The following is a 22,292-nucleotide window of genomic DNA, read 5'->3' on the forward strand; positions in this document are numbered from 1 at the left end:
AGGGCATGCTCAGAAGCCTTTCCTTTCTCTGGTCTCCCGGCGTTTTGCACTTAAGAGAATTTCATTGTTGGGCTTGATATAAATGTTGACCTGTAGGTTAACCTTGTATCCAAAAGCCTAAGGGTATGTACTTACTTACAATTGACAAAATGATACTCGCATTCTTCTAACACCTCTCTTACATTTTAAAATCAGCATCCATCAGGCAATGGTGCTGCCAGAAGTGAGAACTTAAGAACAATATGCAACCTGTAACACAGTCACTCATCTTAATGTTTTGTTCTTTTTTTTGTTAAATTGTCTAGATACCTAGAGTCATACATTCATGAACCAATTTTCCCTAGATGTGGAAATCTGCAGATAATAGATACTGGTCTTAGAAAACCACAATGAGGAAAGGCCAACCAAAATAGCTATGTTACCTTTGAGCTGCAGTATCGCCACCAAAGCTCAATGCTAACTTTGCCTTTTGTAAGGAACCACAAAAAATCAAAATAAGCAGCGCCGAGATGGCCATCTGTGTTACCCGCACGCACACATCAGCTTTGCTCAGTCATGCTCCCAAGATGGCAGCGACAAGGAAAACCAGGTGGCTGTATCTTCAGGAAAGGAAAAGCACTGCCCCCCTTGCTTGCTCTCAAAAGCTCCCAATGTTTGGGGTGGGAAGAAAAGCTGTTTACCAGCATGGATGTTTTTCAGTTGCTCCAGAAAACTGTAGGGGTGAAATAACCAAGGCTTGATTGTCTCGGTTAAGAGAGCCCCGATGTTTCTGGATCACTTGAGTGAAATTCATAATATGAGGGGGCAGTGGTTTCAAACCCACAGGGAGAAGGGAGCCACCCCAGGGCGGATCAACCACACCCTCAGAGCCACTCTACAGCAGGTCCCTTCCTACCAGAGCTCTCCAACCACTTTTGATTTCTCAAGGTACATGGGCATTTGGGTAAGGAAAGCAGGAACCAAACCAGATCAACACAACCCAGGCACACCCAAGGGCTGAACCACTTCAGAACAGGATCAGTCCCGCCTCCCTCACCCCAAGGCTCAGGCAGAGCAGCTGCTTGATCTTCCATGGCAGCTGGACCAGAGGGAGAGAACAGGATGCAGATGAAAAGGGGAAGACGTGGGTGAGGGGGCAGAACTCTGGCAGTTTCTCTACTCCACGCTCCCCTTTCCTTCCAAAACAAACTCTACACTGCTACCCAGTTGTGACTGTGCCCCAGAATGTCTTGCTTCTAGTTCAACCTGAAACACTCTGGGGAAGCAGCCAGAAACGACTCCCAGTTGGCAGCTGCTGTGGAGGCAGAAAGCAGCTGCACAAGCTTGGCTGTCACAAAATTTACCCTGAAGACAAAGAAGGCCATAGCCTGTGGCTCACTTGGGGTTTGCTCCAAGACCCTGCATCGTGTGTAGGTGCTGCAGGGAGTGAGGGATGTCCCTGGCAGAGTCACTGCTGTGTCTGTCTACACTGCATTTGACAGACACTCCAGATTGTTAAGGTCTTAAACACACACACACACACACACACACACACACACACCAGTTATCCAACCCTGCCCTCAACCTCCAACTCAGACAAACTGGGGAGCAGTGGCAACTCTAGGTTTAATGTCTGAATTGACATGAGATGCCCAAATTCATCATTAACTTGTGCTCTTAATTGTACAACCTGGACTTTGTTGCTACCAAAGTTCCAAAACCCTGCTGAGGTTCGGGATGAGTGAGCAGGCGTTTTTTGTCTCGGTTTACACATCCATTAAGCCACTGCAGTTTTATTTCTTCCATTAAGCGCCCCAACTGTCTTTTCATATTATTCTCTCTTCTCAAATGTCATCCTAGTGACCTTCCCCTCAGAGGCCCCCTTCAGTCTGAATTCCTTAATCCACGTCAAGCCGTCTGCATCTTTCCCTCCCTCACTCTCAAACCTTCCCTCACTGAACTTTTCATTCTGGCAGGAGGACGCCTGGGTGAAGTGTGACAGCGCCAGTTTAGAAGAGACGAGCTGCCTGGGCTCTCAAACTGATACACTTGACTGTGAAATGGAAATGCATTTCTACTTCCAGAGTTGATCACACATATTGAGATTTACACAGTCAGGTAGGATTTTCTTGAAGCTAATTCTTACTCCAAAATGACCCCCAAACCAAAAATCCACTGGGACGCCTTAAAGGTAGAGTCTATTTTCATTTGTGTAGTTTATATTAAATACCTCGTCAAAAATGGGTGTGCCATACCCAACACCAGTGGGATAAGGGCTGGGAAGAAAGATCTTTTAGTAACATTTCACATCCCGCAGATTTAAATATCCAAAGAATTTATGATGGCTGTATTTGGAGTTGAGAGAGTAATTGGCTTCACTCCCTAAGAATCCACTAGGCAAATGGAGAGATAATTCCTCCCAACATTTTCCAACATTTTCAAGGAGTCCTGCATGTCACACCACTGTGGAATAACCACGTGGAGAAAGGCACAGGGAATTTTTTGGATTAACTTCCTATCTGTCTCTTTTTTAGCTATTCACACCTGCTGGACCATATTTGGGGCATGAATATTAGGGTGCAGCTCATAAACTGACCAGCTCCCCAGTTACCATCATCCTACTTCAATCGTATGTGTGCCCTTTATAAGCATCCCTCATCCGTTCCTACAGAACAAAGGACTTGTCCACACTAATGTTATCCTGGACCCTTCCTCTGCCCTCTACCTATGTATGACCTGCTTTCCTCATTAGGAAAAGAGGCCACAACCCACGTCTTATAGGTTATGAGGCTCAAAAAAATGTGGAAAATGCCTTATAAGCCAAACATCTTTGAGGTAAGATATTATATCAAAGTTGGTCATTATTTCCGCCAACTTTAACACCAAGAGCCCATTTTTTTTCACTGGTTTCAATGGATTGAATCTATAATGTGCTTAAATTTTCTTACCAAAAAAAAAAATAGTTTTCTGTTTATAATTTTTCTGCCGTCAGTAACTTTCTGAATTCACTATTCCTTCAAGACAACAAATTCCCTCCTTTTTCTGGTTATCAAACTATTCCAACTTGGCTCACATTTACTGCTTTCATGTCCCGTCTAATCACTCCCTCCTCCTGACTCTGTTAGAACCATGAAAGTCTCTGGAGATTACCAATGACGATTCCCTCAAGAGAATCCTTTTCTTTGCTCTCATCCTCTTCAAACTCGACAGAGCATTGGGCACTGTACACAATGCCTGGCCATTTACTAGCTAAGTGACCTTGACACTTGACTTAATGTCAGTTTCCAAGACAGCACTTCTGAATCAAGTTTAAGTGAGACATGGCCTTGACTGATGTTAAGCCCCTTTCTCTGCCTCTATCTATCTATGGCCTACTTCTTGCCTAACCTCTAGCCTTCCCTGATTTCTATTTACAAGTGTTTTCCTGTTTCTTTCTGGCTAGTCCTTCTCCTAAGCCATCACCATTCCCTCCTCCTTGGATCTCTAAAAATAGTATTTACAGAGGAACATCTACCCATGAACCTGCTCTGGTTCTGTCAATAATTGGCTTCTAGTTAATAATACCAAAACACAGTTAACATACAAGTTATTGTTAAGCTTTTTATCTCATTCAGTCCATGCTGAAATTATCAACAAATCTAACCATTTCTTCTTTCAAAATGTGTCCTGAATTAGCCTTTTTCTCTTTAGTAATACTGCCACTTATATCTAAGTCCTCATCCCTTCAAATCTAGATAACTATGAGACTCTGGGTCAATTTTCTCACCTGTTTTTATTTTTCTCCCTCTCTTCTTTTCATTCATCTAAGCCAGTGGTTCTCAAACTTTTTGGTCTCAGGGCTCACTCTTAAAAATAGAGGACTCCAAAGGGCTTTCGCTTATGTGGGTTATGTCTGTTGACATTTATCATATTAGAAATTAAAAATAAGAATTTCTAAAATGTACATCAATATATTTTAAGTTAATAAAACATATTACATGTTAAGTAATATTTTAAATAAGAAACAACCATATTTTCAATTTTAAAAGTTAGTGAAGAAGGGCATTGTTTTACATTCTTGCAAATCTCTTTGTAATGTTTGATTTAATAGAAGAGAGCGGATTCTCATGTCTGTCTCTGCATTCAATCTACTATGATATGATTTTTTGGTTGAAGCATGTCAAGAATTGTGGCCTCAGACAGATATGTAGTTGGGAAAGGAAGGAACCTTTTCAGTTAATTACAGATATTCTATGATACCTCACCAAAACTTGACAAGTAGCTGTTTCTTAAAGGTTAGTTCCAATGTTGGCCTCTGAATCCATATCAATGAACTTTTTGTACTCTATTACAGTAAAATCCAATAGTCTGTTTTATACTTCAAAAGGATTTTTACCCATGCAAGATTTTGTAACACCATGCTTTGGGTCATTTCAAAAATCCTGGTCTTGTAGATCTTGCAAATGTTGACACATTTTATTATACAATACCAAAATCTCACATTCATTAATATCACCACAGATCTCAATTAAAAAGTCCTGGGAAGCCGTCAAGCTCAATGTGACAGATGCAAATTCCCAAAAATCTAATTTTCACTTGAAAGGTCAAATTTTATCATTGGCAACTAATCTTGTCAGGCTTTTTTCTTTTTTTTTTAATTGAAGTGACATGTTCATTTTGTTCCTGCTTGAGAAAATGTATATCAAACACCCAATTCCAAATAACCATGGTTTGCCAGTCATTCTTTCACGTAAAAATGATCTTCCATTAAAAAAAAAAAAGAAAAAGACTAGCTCAGAATGCAATGCAAACAATCACACAAGTGCTTTTTCTGCCGACAACCATCATCTTTCAGCATGCAGCAGAAGTGTGTTTGTGGACTTCCCCGTTCATCAACACAGAATATTAAAAAGATGAGTACTCGAGGGTCAAGATTTTTAAAGCGCTCATTATTTTCAGTGCTTTGTCAAGGGCATTCTTCAGTGAATTATTTTTGATGCAAGTCAGTGGTGGCAAAAAATACCACGTGTTGTGGCCCTAAAATAGCAGGTACCCCCTACCTTTGTGTGTACTGAGGCATCAGAAGTTTTACCAATGACTGCTTTCACACCGTCAGTGCAAATGTCAATGCAACAGACATGGAAATACCTTCTGAGTGTTATTATGAAAAGAGCTTTGATCTCATGGACCCCTGAGAGGGTAGTGAAGATGTCTAGATGTCCACAGCTCACACTTCTCTGCTTTAAGTGTCCAATTGTATTAAATTCTCTTTTCTCAAAAATAAACGAAGAAGTCACAGTCTTACATACTCCTCACCCTAGTAACTGTTTTCTCATCTTCCCTTACTTTCGTAACTCCTTGGGGTAAAAAGGGATCTATCTTCACCAATTCCATTTCCTTATTGACTACCTACAACTTAAACTCATTCACCCTCAACTCTCCTGAAATTGCATGTTAGACACAAGAATTTTTTTTTTAAACAGTCTGTTTCCCCTTTTGATATTCCTATAGACTTCAACCTTGCAAATACTCCATCCTGTGAGGGGGAAAGTGGCAACTGTCATAAAAGACACACAGGGAAAAATCCGTGGTTCTGGGATACTGTGCGATCTTGTTGGTCTTCCTCCTACCGCTTCGCTGGTGCTTCTTCTACCTTATTCACAGCTCATGAATAAAATGCCAAAGGTTTTCAGTTCTCTTCTCTCAATGACCTTCTCCCTAGCCTAACACATCTAATCTCATCATGTTCCTTCTAAGCAAATGGCTGCCTGTTTGATATCCTGAACCCTTTCTTGAGCCCCAGTTTGATTTCCCAACTCTCTATTGGGCACTTTTGCCTAGATGTTCCACCAGCACCTCAAACTCAACATGCCTGAAACTGAACTCAAACCAAAATGGTCAGTTCCTGCTCCTCCAGTGCCCTCTTAATGTATTTTCAAAGACTTGCAGTCGTCTTAGTCTCTAGCAACTCCAGATCCTTGCAATCCCTCAAGAATCTGCCCATCATCACCTCTTCTTTCCTGATCCCGTTCTAATTTGAGATGTTATTCTCTCACTTAACTACAGGAATCATGTCCTAGCCATTCTCCCTGATCCTAGTCTACTTCCTGCCTCACTCCATCCTATGCATTGTCAGGTAAATCTTAAGCCATAGGTCCAATTAAGTCTTTCCTGGCTCAGCACCTCCATCTGTACCCGATTCCTCACACAGCTTGGATTCGTCAACACTACTTTCCCCCTCATTTTATAGTCACTCTGTGTACAGGCCTTTAATCCCCAACCAGACTCTAAGCCTCTGTGAAGATAAGACCTACGCTTAATAACCCATCTCAAATAGCATCCAACTTAGGGCTTTTCACAGCATAGGGATGTGCTTAATATTTATTCAAGGAAATGCAGGATGAATGGATCCTCTATCTCTAGTCTTTTCACCACACACATACCAGGTATGCGCTTTCATTTAACTAAAACCATATTCAACCATTGGTTAAACAGTGCATCACCATTCTAAGAAGCTGAAAATTAAACAGCAGGAGCAAGGTTACCTATTGAGAAAGGAAGAGGAATATAAATCAGGGGGAAATATAGTTACGTTTTATTTCTTAAACTGAGTAGTGGGTAGACAAGTGCCATTCTTCTTTGTACCTTTTTCATTCTCTACATCTTTCTGAATGTCTAAAATAGTAACCAGAAACATAAGGCATCAATATTATATCTAAAAAAGATCAGCTCCTCCCAATAAGAGTTTTGTATTTAATTATTCTGCTGTTTCATATGTGTCAGTCTTACTTGCTAGATTGCCAGAAAAAAACGTTTCATCATATTCTGAGATTGATATTCACTGAGCAATGACTCATAAGAATAAAACTTTCTCACCCCTCCCCATCAAAGCTTGCTCATGTAGTTAATGATAGATTGAAGCAAACCTACATAGATGATAGTTGCCCCTAATTCAAAGAAACACAGCTGCGAATCCTATTATAATTTACTATTCCTCTCTAATTTATCTGTTGTTTTTTTATTTTATTTTCCTTTAAGGCAGAGGTACTATTTCGTGGGTAAATGACATTTTCCCCCTAAACAGTATGTTGGTTTATCAATAGGAAGCTTATTTGTGAAGAGCTTATTCTGTGACACACAGCTTCTTAGGAACATTTGACAGGAAAGAGGGGACTGTATTTTATTTGTGTACCTCATTAAGTCACTCTTTTTTACCAGAGTAGAAGATACTGTTTTTAAAAAATATTTTAAAACACTGAATACAGTAGAATGTCTTTCCCTAAAGATGTATTCAGGTGATGCAAACTTTAACAAGTTTTGCTTACACTAAAAATATTCATCTGTCCGTATCACCCACTTCCCAGATGGTTAAAATATGCAAATTACATATAAATCCAGTTACTTTTAAATTAATGAACAAATTCAAAGTGCTCATTGGTTTTGATTTACATAAATTTTAAACAGAGAGCTAAGAATCAAGAATTTATGGAGCTACAGGACCACAGAGTACAACAGCTTAGTCTGGGAAGGGTGTTAAAAAGATTTAGGAATAGCTTGATAGTTCATGACTCTATGTTAAAAATCTAAAGCACTTTATGAGGAGGTGTTTTCAATAGTTTGTTAGTCTGGTGATACAGAAATGCTATTGTTGACAGCACCCAGAAAAACATCTTAGAAATGTCAAAAAGTGCCCAAAGGAAATATAGAAAGCCTAGGCCCAAATTTTAAATTAAAACATAAGTGATGATGCTGATATGAAATCCTGGAAGTTACGATTTGTTCTTCGTGCGTCTCTACATGCTGGGGTTAAAACTCAAACTCACTTAGTTTTAGTTCATCCCAGCCTTTCCTCTAGGTTCAATGACCTGGACATAAAGTTTCCACTTTAATATGGCAAACTTAATTAACCCCATTGAAATTTAAAGGAGCCCATGGGAATTACACTAGACACCATGCTTTACTAATTACCATGCTGAGTTTTCTTGGGCAATCACCTCCTCATCAGATAACTCTTCTGGGGCTATCACCAACATCATGGCTCTTCACACGTGACTGTGTGCCCACAAACATGAACTACGCCCCTTTCCCAGACACAAAAAGTGGGAAATGTACCGTATTTCTTAAATCTAGGCAAAACTTCTGGAAACTTCTTATCGGTATTTGCAGCCCAGGTATGTCACAATTTCAGTCCTCATGGAGACAATGATGGCAAATCAAAGACTCAGGTCTCAGAAGTGATTATGCATGTGAACTGCAGGCTACATCAGCAACATCAATCATTATACTTGAATTTAGCTCAGTTGGCAGCCAAACATAAGAATGTGTCCTCACCCCAAGAAAGACAGCCAATTCCGCCTGGGGCAAGGGAAGGAAAGTTGACAGTGGGAACTATTTATAACTTCTTTTCTTTGCCCAATAAAAATTCTAAATTTCTTCCCCATTCTCACTCCAGGGGGAATCACACATTCTAAACAGGACCTCAAGAACATGCCCCACCAGGGAGGAAGAGGTTATCTAAGAGGGTGTAAGCCGGCCAAAATGCCAGGGGCATAACCCTCCCAGGACTACAAAGCTTTAGGAATAGGGATTAGGGTAAGTGGTGGCAGGCTTATTTTGACATGGGCAGACAGCCCATAAGTTTGATTATTGATATTAACTTCAGAGGAACCGGTTTTTACTTTCCTTTTGACACCCAGAATACAAATGAGAGGACAGATCAACATACAAACACCTTGCACACGTGAATTCACAACCAAGATGGTCCTCATGCTTGTAGGGCAGTTGTCCTAACCAGATACCACTGTGGACTCTCCCCTCTTCACCACCACACAGCCGGCAGCCTGCCCCTCCTCAGCACCTCTCACCTAACTAAACCTAACAACTGGGTGTCTGGACAGAAGGAAAAGGGTGGACTTTCTCATGCCAAGATGTAAGCAACAGTTCCTCTTCCCTGTACCAAACACCCAGCTCCTGACCTCATCCCATCCCCCACCCATTCCAAACCCCCCTTCCTGACTTTCATCTGCCAATCCCTTCTTTCTCAGCTCATTTTTAGCTTTATTTTCACCACCACCACCCTACTGCACTTCCCTACCATGTCCTATTTCATACCCACTCCCCACCATACATCAGCAGAAACACACAGTGCCCACTTGGTGGTTAGAACATAAAGGAGCTATGCTCCAACCCCCACAGCTTGGGAGAGAGGGGTGCCAGGTATTTCAAAGTGCAAATGTGGATGAGTTTTCCAAAGTTCTCTTTCAACAGTACTACATAAGCTTGTGTCCACGATGAGGGTACAATAGGTTTCCCTACATAGGCCTGGGTTCCTCACCACGTTTCTTTAGGAAAATAGGGTGTAAGTTCAAAACACAAATTAAAAGAAGAGTTGTGAGTTGGGGGACCCCTACCCCAAGAAAGGAACAAGGTAAATTCTTAAATTGATTTTTTAAAAATAGGGAACTATTAATACATCCATGAAATGCTACACGTGTATAATATCTGTTACGCATATCTCCAGATATAGAAAAAAAACAGCAAAACATAAAATGTCTTTATGAAAAGGTTTCCATCAATTTGGATTTTTTTTTTTTGCTCCACTTCAATATTCCCTAAAGAAACTTTAGATGTTAAATAAGAAGCTTTCAAAAGCTCCCAAATGGTTTTTTTAAAAAGCTAGTTATAAGCTTCATCCAGCTAAAGTTTCAGCTTTTCAGCCAAAGCTCATTGTTGAATATTCTAATACGATGGAGTATAAAAAAACAACAACAAAACAAAGTCTTGGAAGCAGTCTGCTGGTTGGTTTTCCATATCCCCCATGCCCGGGGAGGTCAAAATTGCGAGGAAATAAAGAATCAACCCTTAAACAATGCATATGCACCCACTCAATTATTCCTACACTGTGTATATAATTCCAAGAATTTCCATTAGTTGAACAGAACTCTAACAGCCCAAGGAGAAATACTTCCCAAACACATTCGGTTTAGCAAAGCATTCCTGCAAGAGGCACTCAAGTTTCACTCAGAAATGAAGTGTCATTACTTAAAATCTTAAAGGGGGGAAAAATCATTGAAAACATATTCTTACCATTCTCATTAGGCTCTGTTGGCTTGGACACTTCTCTGAAAGGGATTATAACTGCATCTCCAGGCACTCGGGGGCTTTCCACATACTTGGGCTTCCTGACGGGACCTGCAGTGGGAAAGATCTGAGTGTGGCTAATTTTTTCCAGATGCTAACAAAGCTTCAGAATGTACAGTGTATGTCCTTACCAGGACCCAAATATGCCTAAAGGGAAAGCCGGCCCTTTCCCCTCCCTTCAACACACACACACACACACACACACACACACGCTCACAGTCATTTCAGTACAGACATGAGAATGTCCAGTCTGAACTGCCAAAGAAGAAACGGGTAAGCTCAGTTTCGAGAATGTAAACTCTTTTAACAAAAACAAACGCTGCTCTTTTGCTGTGAAGTCTCCGCAGCTGTCTTTGGTGTATGTCAAGTAAGTGATTTTGACATGTTCAAACCTGGATGGCTTGTGGCGAAAGGGTTTTTATTTGGAATTTTTCTCGAACTGGGGCAAAGACGATTGGGTTGCCAGGATTACAAACAGCCAGCCTGTACTATCAACATGCTCTGAGCAGCCGAAGAGCACAGGCATTTTATCAGACTGGTGACGCATGGCAATTGTGTGGGGCGGAGAAGTGATTGCTTTCTTGGCAGCTGACACAGCTGCCTTCAAAAAGGCACAGCAGCCAGTCCGGCATGCGATTCAGAGACACAAGAGAGCCACAGAGTCCTATCTCTCACCTCTCTCTCAACCCAACTTATCATCAGAAACTCTGGAATTCTTAAGGCAGAAGGGAACCCTATGTTGATAGTCTATGTACAGGGGCAGTCACTCTGGAAAACATGTTGGCATTTCCTCAAGAGGTCAACATAGTGATCATATAGACCAGCAATTCCACTTCTATGTGAATATAGGTTCACACAAAAATTAGTAAACAAATGCTCATAGTGTGGCATTATTCACTGCAGCCAAATGTCCGTCAACTGATGACAACAAAATGTGATGTATCCATAGCATGCAATATTATTGGTCAATAATGAAAAGGACTGAAGTATGGATTCATGCTGCAACATGGGGAAACCTGAAAGCATTCTACTAAGTGAAAGAAGCCTGTTCCCAAAGACCACATATTATGTGATCATATTCATAAGGAATATCCAGAATAGGCAAATTTATAGAAACAAAGTTTGAATGGTTGTCAGGGGCTAGGAGATATGCAGGCTGGTGGGGTGATGGCTTAGGGGTAGTTTGGGACTTCTTTTGGGGGGGATAACAATGTTCTAAAATTAGGTTGTGGTGATGGTTGCACAACCTTGTGAATATGCTAGAAATGGCTGTAGTGTACATTTTAAACAAATGAACTGCATGCTATGCAAACTATATCTAAACAAATCTGCTTACAAAAAAAATAAAAAAGACTGCCTATTGTGTCTGTTCCTTTCAAACATCACATTACATTTTGGTCCAAAATTACCCACTGGGCTCTTTATTTTCCTTTGTTGCCTCATACTGAAAGTGTGCTTTTAACAAGGCCACAGAGTCAGGATACATTTCACATCAGCGAGAGAAAGGGTGGTGGGAAGAGGGCCAGACAGGGGTCCACTGGCTCAGCCCTGAGCCACAACCCTGACCCTCTTGGGGCCTCAGCTCCGTCCCACCGTCTCACACACTGAAGGGCAGAGTCAGGTGAATTCTGAGCATCCTTCTGTGTCAAACATCTTACACATCTGAGAAATTCTGTTCAGAGAGTGGTTTACGGTAAGAGATGCTGCCATCTAAAGGTTTCCTGCAAAAGCATCTATACTACCATAAAAAGCATCCAATTCCCGGTCAGCTATAATGTGCTCCATCTTAAACTAAACTGTTATCAAAGAAGCCTATGGTACTTAACAACTAGGGATAGTATTTCAAACTTTAGAAACCAGGGTTTTTAAATGGTTAGTGTATTATTTAAAGATATGACTCTCTTCATTATTTATTTAACCCTGTCAGAAAGGGAGTTTTTGAAAGGTTAAAATGAAATGATTACGGGGCAAAAGGAAGAATATGCTCACAATAAGTGGAAGATATACGCCATTCAACAGAATACAAAGTACAATTTGGGTTTTATCTAAAACATACACGTATCCATATAGAAATATGCATGGAAGGAAAGACGGGGGTAGAGGGGAAGCTAAGATATCTGCTGTGAAGAAGCCAGAAACCAGGAAGAAGGGCCCAAACTGGGCAGGTAGAATGGAACAAGGACAAATACGAGAACCTTTGGTTTGGGACCTATTCCCTAGGGTAAAAAAAGGTCACAGACATATTTCTCTCCTGTCATCTGCTCTCTCCTATTTAAAGGACTTCAGGGAGATAATGCCCTTTATTATTATTGCCCCATGATTCCAACTGCTCCAACCAGCAACCATGCCACTGCCCAAGAGAGACCTCTAAGTTTCTGCTCACCTTAACTCTTCAGGGTATAGAAATGGCAGACCCAAAGAGACCTACTTCTAGCCTCCCAATCTACCTCCCCCCATACATCCTTCGAAAATATTCTCTAACAGTATAAGTATTCTCTTAAAATGTGGATTCTTTCACATGGACGGACAATGGTTATTATGAATGGCTAGAACCCCCAACCCCAATGTCTACACACTGCCTTCAGAAACCATCCATGCCCACCCATTGAACTATCTGAACTGTGTTCTGTTCCGGGGCTGACTGCTAGCTATAAGAAAAACTCAACACTGAGGAGAGAGGGTGTTAAGGGCCTCTGGAGTTGGGCAGACCTGAGCTTATCACAGTAAACAGGGATGCTAGACACGAAAGGAGGCCTAGACTATACCAAAGTAAATAAAACGTGTATTCAGTGGTCACACAAGGCTAAGCACTTAGCAATTTTAATTCATTCAATCCTAACAACTTTGGGAGAAAAGCACTATTTCCCCCCAATTTTAGGCCAGGAAACCATTCGCTCCAATCAGTTAAACCCTTTGCTCATGGCCCACACAGAGTAAAGCAGGAATTCAAGTAGTTTTGTGGTCTGTGCAAGTTTGAACTAAACCTACACTAAACCACCACTCAGCACTTATAAAACTAGGAAATCCAGATTAAACGTGCATTTAGAGAAAAGGCCAGGGCAGTAGAACCTTCCACCACCCCATCGTCCACGGACCTCGGCTGTAGAGTCAGCAAATCTTTTATTCATACTTACTTGTCTCTGATCTCCCCTAACTTTTACTACGAGTTAAAATATTACGAGGTGAATATAAACAACTGCTCTCCAACATGATCCTTCTATTTAAATGGCTTTTCGCAAAGAGCTGAACCTTACATGCTATAAAACAAGATGAATTTATAGCCATGGAGGTTTTACTCTTTCCTCCTCTCAATCGCTCATTAGAGAATTTGCGTGTACTTTCCATTAAACATAAGCAGATGAACACTCATTTGCCTTCACTCCCTTTTCAAGCACCATTCAAGTTGCAGTAAAGAGATTTGAGAGAGACCAATGGGGAAAGGAGACAACCACAGGCAAGAAACCAAACTTCTGAAAAGTGGGAAACAGATTGCCAAAGAGCAGTAGATGGAGCCAATGAGAAAAGGTGAGCGCTGCAGAGGGCTCAGTCTCGGGGACAGGAGACCCCTCTGAAGGCAGGGGCATGGGCGGGGCCAAACACAGGACCATGGGTTGAAAATCTACTTAAGGGAGAGTAAGGCCCCCCTCTTCCAGAACCTCCCTCATCCTGGAGGCTGAGTTTTTCTCTGAAAAGGCTGAATGCCAAGACCACGGAGACTCAAGAACTGAACTCCTGAGCGTTACAGTAAAACACTGGGATTAAGAGAAATTCTACACGAAGAATGGTGGGTCCCAGATGGACACATCCTCCCACTCGGCTGTAGGAACACTGACAGTAAGCTTAGCCACTTTGGGAGGAGAGATGCCACGGCAGGAAAAGACCCTAGGATTCTTCTCTGGGGAAAATGAACAAGAAAGACCTATAAATAATCACGGTTGGGAATGTGACCCCAAAGAAATGGCAGATCCCTGACCAACCACGTTACCACAAAGTTCATGCTCAGGACCCTCACCTCTTACAATCAACGTTTTGGCACCTCATACTTACATACAAACTAGGATCATCAGACTGTTCAGGAAAGACCCTACACTGAAAGGAAAACTCCCCATCAATGAAGTGGCCACATTCCCTGTGAAGTGATCAGCAGAGATCAAAACTAAATCATCTTGGGCTGGCCAAGTGGCACGATGGTTAAGAGCTGGCTTGGGACGCCAGAGGGCCCCGGTTTGGATCCCACAAAAGAGGGCCAGTGACACTGCCCTCTACAGCTAAGATGCTGAACAACAGCTCGACCTGGAGCTGGGCTCCGTCCAGAAGCCGGCGACTGATCTGCCTCACCAGGAAGAGCACAATGATGGTGCCAACTTGGGCCAGTGAAGCAACGTCCTCCACAACTGGACTGAAGAACAAAAGGAAAGCAACTTGTCTGTTTCCCTTCCCCAAATTCCCCCGCACTGTTCCCATCCCCCAATTCCTCAATAAAAACCTTTAAAGAAAACCTAAATATCTATCTCCCCAATATTCCCTTACTCACCAGCACCTCACAAACTACTGACCAGCACCTTTCCACCCTTCTTTTTGTTTCAAATGTAATGCTCAACATTCCCAAGCATAAGCTACCTTCAAGTGAAATATTTTCACCTTTTTACATAAATCAAGTGCTAATCAGGTTAATCTCCCAAAATTAACCAGAATGTAATACTACCTAATAATTACCCAGAAAACACGGTATTCTATATATTAGCTATGTTGTAAGGCAGGACGCTCTTAAAAGCAAGACAAAACTGTCAGGTGTTAACTTGAAAATCAGCTCATCTAGAAGCCAACATTTCCCTGTCACAGTTGCCTTGCCTCCTTCACTCCTGGGCAACTGACTGAGGACGGGGCCTCTAAGGAAACCATCCTTCTTCTCTCAGGGTCTAAGCATGGTCTAGGGTCATGGTTTGGAGTGCGAACGTTCCCAGTTTACAGGGTTTGAGATAAATGGGGGTTGCTCTTGATCATAAATTAAATCCACCTCATTGCAATCTGCATCCCTTTCTTCATCTCCACCCCCCCATTCTTCCATCTCCCCGTCTCCCCCTCCCCATCCTCTGCGATGGGATACTGTGGAAGGGAGCACTCCAAGTTAAAAGGCTCCTAAGATCAAGAGAAATACAAAATGTGCCCCAAAGAGGTACCCATTTACGCAACTTGCAGGAGGAGCGCTCCTGCCAGCTTCTTTCGCTGCACAGACGGGCCTGTGTCCATCTAGGAGGGGAGCAGCCATCCGCCCTTAAATCACTTCATTCCACAGCCACAGAGCCACAGCCTTCTCCCCATCCAGGCTGCCGCCTTCATGTAAATCTCCAAACACACTTTGCTCAGCAGCCAGTTTTCCTACTCTTTTTGACATTTTATTCACACAGCTGACTATTTTGCTACTTAGAAACTGCCATATAAGGGGTATTTTTTCAAAAGCGATGGCAGAAATAAACCAAACTGAGCTTTATCTCCAGACAGTGAAAGAGAGAAGGGCAAGGGTTACTTTTCATTTGAGTGTTTCAGTTAAAAATAATTTTACACACACACACACACACACACACACACACACACACACTAAAATATTTGGGACTGAGAACACCTGAGGCTATAGATTGCATTTAAAGTAGATCTCTTCACAACATCTGGAGATCATGGAAAGTGGCACTTTGTGTCATCAATCATTTCAGAAATGTGTTTTAGCATCTTCAACTTTCACTGTAAAGGTTCCTGTCAATTTTATCTGGTCTAGATTTTCATTTCACATTCGGAAATGTTCACAAGATGAGAAAAACCGAAAAGGAGATGAGTAAGAGGATTTGGAGTGTGTGGGGGGGGGAGTTTTATCACTAAAGCAAATGTCATTAAATAGTCATTTCCAAATGGTAAACTGCAGTAAACTATCACATCACAGCCTTGGATTTTCAGAAAGCATGATACCTAGGATTCCAAAGTCAGACCCCTCTCCCTCCTGACCCCCAAAAAGGTATTGGGAGAGAAAGGAGGAGGCATACAATTTAGGACTGAGAAAGGAGCCGATGGTCTAACCAGAGTGCTTCGTAACAGATACCTGGGCTGACACCTGCTGCTGTGTCCCTTGCTGAGCTGAGGCAGGTGAATGAACAGTTGGGACTGCCCATGACCCTGTCTGTGAAGGGTGAGAGCCTCTTGAGAGGATTCTCTTTGAGGAAAGAAGACACCAGGTGATGGACTGACCCAGTGAGAATGCGTCACCTCAAGGGGAGGGCAATTTCAAGTACAGTGTGCTGTCCCATCACTTGGATTTCTCCTAGGAGGTGCAGGAGACAGGCTGTAAATAGAAACCTAAAATGCTGCTTGAGATGGCTCTACTGCAGGGAATGACAAAACGCAGCACTAGGCTCCCCTGACCCACACGCCTGGGTCCTGGGAGCTGATGCGGGGGCAAGGATCCAGGAGAGAAGTACATCAGCTGCCCCAGCAGCAAGGGCTTCCCTGGTCATAAGCACATGGAACATACCTGCCAGGGACTTTTAGAAATTCCCAGCAACACTTTAACAAGGGCCTGGGGCTTCATGTAAGGAGAGGAGGGCAGCAAGTCAGTGCAATCTGAGTTATTACTACTAATATGACCTCATCTCATCTGTACCCAAAGGCAGATGCGGTCTGGGGAAATTCAGATGGTAATTCTAGGGAAGAAGCAAAAAAAGGGCACAAGAGGGAAAAAAAATAGGTCATCCGCTGCTGGTGAATGAAATATAGGAAAGTTACCTGACACCACTCTGGATGAGCCTTTTTCTTATTTCGAATATCATTTTTTTTCAAAGGGTGGACAGCCTTTATTCATTCACACAATGCAAAAGACGCAGTGTGAATGTAAACATCCATTACCAGGAGGCGCTTAAATCTAGTAGGAAGACAGTACAGTAAAACCTTGGGCTGTGAGTAACTTGGTTTGTGAGTGTTCCGCAAGACGAGCAAACATTTCTAATACATTTTAACTGGGTAAATGAGCAATGTCTTGCAATACGAGTAGTTTGCTTCCAGAACAAATTATGCTCGCAAACCAAAGTATCACTGTATATCAAAATGGAGTCACGCTCCTTTCAATAAGGCATCATTACAATAATTGTGGACAAAGATTTTCAAGTCTCCGTTTGTAGTGAGCATGCTTACAGCACTATGAGTACAATAAACTCCTAGTTCAACAAAGTACCCTGGATCACATTTCCACTTTCTTCCAATGTAGGTTGACCTGTCGTACTGTTACTGTACTGTGTGTAATTACTTGTATACAGTAAAGCATGGAAATAATGCATTAATTCACGTTACTAGACAAGTATCTACAAAAGTCCCCTGCATGCTAGGCACTGGGTGAGACCCAGACGGGACCTGCTCTCCTGAGGGTCTCAGGAAAGTCTTCATTACCTCATCTGAATTTTGTCTCAAGACACTTCAACACAAACAGTGTGATACAAATGCGTCGGTTGGCTTGAATCTGTCACCTAAAGGCAATGTGCTGTCTGAATCTGGAATACAGACCCCATGAGTAGTGAACTAGCTTTTAATCAAAAAGCCACATTCCAGAGAGGCCACCACAAGTCAGTCAGCTAGCCATCCTTATCACCAACCAGCACCAAGGTTATACTAATTGGCACACCTGAGGTTAGACATGGACATTTGCACAGGCTCAACGACTGACTTTATTAACTAGTGTAATGCTTGTTGGATATTTATTTTCAGTGGTGAAATTCATGGTCTTTGTGGTAAGAGGACTGACTAGATGTATCACAGAAGCCCTCTGGCTCTTGTATAACCCAGGTATAAACATCTAGCAGGCCCACAGAGAGGCACCTTGGGCTGGATAAGTAAATGGCCCCAGGTCCAGCTCCTGATTCCAGGGAATTTAATATTAGGCCCCTGATGCAAAACAGGATGACCAGAATGCTGTGTGCGGTAGGTGGAACACTAAGGTGTCACTCCCAGATTCCCGACTCCTGGATCTTGAATCAAACACAATCTGGGCACTGCTATGAAGGGATACTGCAGGTGGAATTAAAAAATAAGGTTATGGGGCGACCAGGTGGCTCAGTTGGTTAGAGCATGTGCTCTTAACAACAAGGTTGCCGGTTTGACTACCACATGGGAAGGTGGGCTGCACCCCCCCCGTAACTAGATTGAAAATGGTGACTGGACTTGGAGCTAAGCTGCGCTCTCCACAAGGACAGAAGGACAACAACTACTTGGCGCTGATGGGTCCTGGAAAAAACACATTGTTTCCCGAAAAAACACTGTTCCCCAATGAAGTTAAAAAAAAAAATCTATTAAAATAAAAAAGAAGTAAGGTTATGTATTAGCCGATCTTAAGCTAGAGATTATCCTGGATTATTGGGTGGGCCCCATGTCATCAGACCAACCCTTAAAAGCAGAAGAGGAAGACTGAAGAAGAGTCAGTCTTCATCTCATGAATATGTGTGACACGCCCCTTGGGGGACTTCCAGAAACACTTTTACAAAGGCCTGGGGGCTTGGGTAAGGAGAGGAAGGTAGCCAGTCCATGCAATCTGAGTTATTACTACTATTGTGACCTCCTCCTCGCCCAAAGAGTATGAGGTGAGAAGAGGCAGAAAAAGGGGGGGGGGGGCGGAGGTCAGAGAGACTCAAAGCGTGAGAAGAAGGATTCGACCCTTCTGGGCTTGACAGTTGCTAGCCTTGAAGATAGAGGAAGGAGGCCACCAGCAAAGGGCAGCCAGCCTCTAGAAGTTGAGAACAATCCCCAGCCGAGAGCCAGCAAGGAAATGGGGACCTCAATCCAATAGCCACGTGGCACTGAATTCTGCCAACCTGAATGAGCCCAGGAATGTTTCATCCCGAGACTCCATAGAGGAAAGCAGCTCTGCCAACATCCTCAGTTCAGCCTTGTGGAACCCAGAGCCAAGACCCAGCTGCATCACACTGTGCCTGGGTTTCTAACCTCAGAACTGTGAGGTAATACATTTGTCTTCAACTGATATGTTTGTAGTAATTTCTTAGGGCAACAATAGAAAATGAATACATCATCTATGAGATAGTCCAACCTGCGAAAGGTAAACACTGAATACAAGGTGCTGTCAGGACACCGACCCCCTCAAAGGACGGGGCGAGAACTTTACAAGACAAATAAAACTAGTTATAGGGCTGCGTCATGGCAACCTGGTAATAAATCTATGTACGGGCAGAACTTCGTCTGAGCTTTGTTTTCATTCATACCCGAGTGAGTTTATAGGGATGAAATCTCTAGCCTTCACCTCCTCTAACTCTGGTAGTAATTATAATTTACCATAAAGAATCTAATACCTGAAGTTGATCTTATTATGTTGATAAGAATCATTAACTAAAATGTCACAAATGAATAACCACAAACCTTGGTTTTAACATGTCCTTGGAAGAAAGCTCTGAGTCCTTCCAGGATGGAAATTTCAGAGTTTCTCTACGGAAAGGATCTAGGGAAGGCGCTATTAAGGGGAAGGGGTTCTCCTGTTAGTCACACTCGCAGGAAATGGGCCCTGGGCTGCACAATCGTTAACTGACTCCAAAAAAGAAGGAAGCAGGGTCCTTGAGAACTTTCTCTCCCTGTGGGTTCAGACCAGCTCTGCTCAGTGTGGTCCCCAGACCTGCAAAAAAACATCACCTGAGATCTTGTTAGAAATGCACATTCTCAGCCTGAGTCCAAACCACTGAGTGACTCTGGTATACACTCAGGTCTGAAAACTGGGTTAGTTGGTCTGGAGTAGCTATGTAAGACCTGGCCAATTCTCTGAAGCAGCTTGACCATCAAGTAGGAAGATCAGGCAGAAATAGTCACGGCCCAGTGTTAAGTGACTTGGGAAAGACAGCAGCAGGGAAGAAGGACTTAAGCTGGGCCTGAGGATGAGGTGGGTGGGGGTGACATCACTCCCAGACAGACTGAGCAGAGGTGGGGAGAGAGGGTTTTACTCTTTCCATTTCTACACAGAAGAAAAGCAACTTGAGGAAGACAACCTTGCTATTTGTTGGCTTCCGTATGTGCTTAGCACAGTGCTGTGTACTCAGTAGGTACACAAATATTAACTTTTTTTCTTTTTAAAGATTTAATTGGGGAACTGTGGGAGGGGAACAGCGCTGGGGAATCGGGGGAAGGGGAACAGACAAGTTGCTCTTGTTTTGTTCTTCAGTCTAGCTGTGGAGGATGTTGCTTCACTGGCCCAAGCTGGCACCATCATTGTGCTCTTCCTGGCGAGGCAGATCAGTTGCCAGCCTCTGGACGGCAGCTCACGGCGGCTGCTGGCCGCTCATGCTGGCTGCTGGCTACACATGGTAGCTTATGGCAGCCCACTGCAGCAGGGGACTGCAGCCTACGCCGTTGCTGGTGAATCACAGCAGCCCAGCCCCAGGTCGAGCTGCCGTTTACCATCTTAGCTGCAGAGGGTAGTGTCACTGGCCCTCATATGTGGGATCCAAACCGGGGCCCTCTGGCATCCCAAGCCAGCTCTTAACCAACATACCACTCGGCCGGCCCAATATTTATTAATTTTGACGAGACTTCCTTGTTTTTTAAATGACTTACACTTATTTGCTATAAACTAGTAACTTCTGAGGGATTTCCTGAATTGAAAATATCTTTCAAATATTCACGCAGTACAGTGACTACTATGGAATCCTGTTCTAACCGCATTCACTCTTTCTGTCGAGGACAGGAGATTTGGGGGGAAGGGCTGGGAGGGAAAAGCATGGGTCCCAGTTCATCCAGAGGTTCCCATCTGTTGGCAGGTGTTCCATGACCCCTCCTTAGCCATCCTGAAGAGGGCAGAAGGGCAGTCCTATGTAGAAGGCAGTCCTATTTCTCACCCATCAACTCTCTCTCCCTTCTCCGCAGTGGCTAGGTCAAGACTTCTGCATCCTCCTCTAACAAACCTCTGCTATATACACATGCATACCTCACCCTATACAGGTACCCTCAGGTCCTACATCATAGCGGCAACAGCCATCAGAAGGAAACATGCGGAACATTCCTCAGCTCCACCCTCACATTCACTTGAAACGTACTCTTCCTGTCACATCCATGAAAAGCTACTCCTTACACGGTGCTCAGGGTGCCAGGATCCAGGGCAAGAAAAGGGGAGAGAAATACGGAATTCAACAGTTTCTACAGGAAAATATCCATAAGAGTTGTTGCTCTGGATAGGATTTATCCATTTATTCCGATTAAGTCAAAAAATTAGCCGTCGATGTTGGTTACAATCTGACTGAGTCCATCAATTAAGAGGGTCCAGTTTGGAAAATGAGCTACCTACACACCTACTAGAATGGCTAAAATTAAAAAAAGAAACAAACAACGACAACAAAAAACCCTGATGATTAAAAACTGCTGGTGAGGATGCAGATCAATGGGAACTCTTCTACACTGCTCGTGGGAATGCAAAATGTACAGCCACTTTGTAAAAACAGCTGGCATTTTCACATAAAATGAAACACATTTACCACACGACCAAGCAATTCCACAACTAGGAATTGACCTGAGAAAAATAAAAATGTATATTTATCCCAAAACCTGTATGTACATATTTATAGCAATGTTATTCATAATCATCCCAAACTGGAGGCTACTCAAATGTCTTTCAGCTGGTGAATAAACTATGGTATATCCATGTAGTAAAGAGGTACTGATACCCTTTACAACATGGATGAATTTCAAATGTCTTTTTCCTAGTGAAAGAAGCCAGACTCCAAAGGCTGTATACTATATGATTCCATTTATATGACATTCTGGAAAATGCAAACTATCAGCTTAAGAGAACAAATCAGTGGTTGCCAGGGGATAGGGGCTGACTACAAAGGAGCAGCATGGGGGACTATTTTGGGGTGAGGGAACTGTCCTGTTTTGATTGTGGCGGTGGCTAGACAACTCTGTATGAGCTCTTGTCAAAGCTCACAGATGTCTACCAACAAAAAGGATTTTATTGGTGTATGTAAAATAAAAAATTTAGTGAAAAAGAATTAATTAAAGAAGGGGGGGGCTGACTGAGGGAGTCCATTTGTACAGAGGAGTATCTCTCTAGCTGTAAGAAGCCTCCATCCTGGACAAATATCTCTGACCCACTGAGAGGACAAAACAGCCAGAGGCCAGCCCCAGCATCCAGCTTCCCTTCCATCTTGGTAAGAGAACCTACTTTTTAA

The 22,292-nt window shown here is 42.8% G+C and overlaps 1 protein-coding gene across 1 annotated transcript in view; it reads right to left on the reverse strand.

Moving 5' to 3' along the window:
• TANC1 (tetratricopeptide repeat, ankyrin repeat and coiled-coil containing 1) overlaps positions 1–22,292 on the reverse strand; it is a 236,068-nt gene that overhangs the window by 82,535 nt on the left and 131,241 nt on the right. Inside the window, exon 6 of the mRNA XM_019636822.1 lies at positions 10,045–10,149. Within this exon, the coding sequence (XP_019492367.1) occupies positions 10,045–10,149 (105 nt within the window). The remainder of the gene's footprint in view (positions 1–10,044; positions 10,150–22,292) is intronic.

The sequence above is a fragment of the Hipposideros armiger genome, unplaced genomic scaffold, assembly GCF_001890085.2.
Source record: "Hipposideros armiger isolate ML-2016 unplaced genomic scaffold, ASM189008v1 scaffold_30, whole genome shotgun sequence".
NCBI classification, from domain to species: Eukaryota; Metazoa; Chordata; class Mammalia; order Chiroptera; family Hipposideridae; genus Hipposideros; species Hipposideros armiger.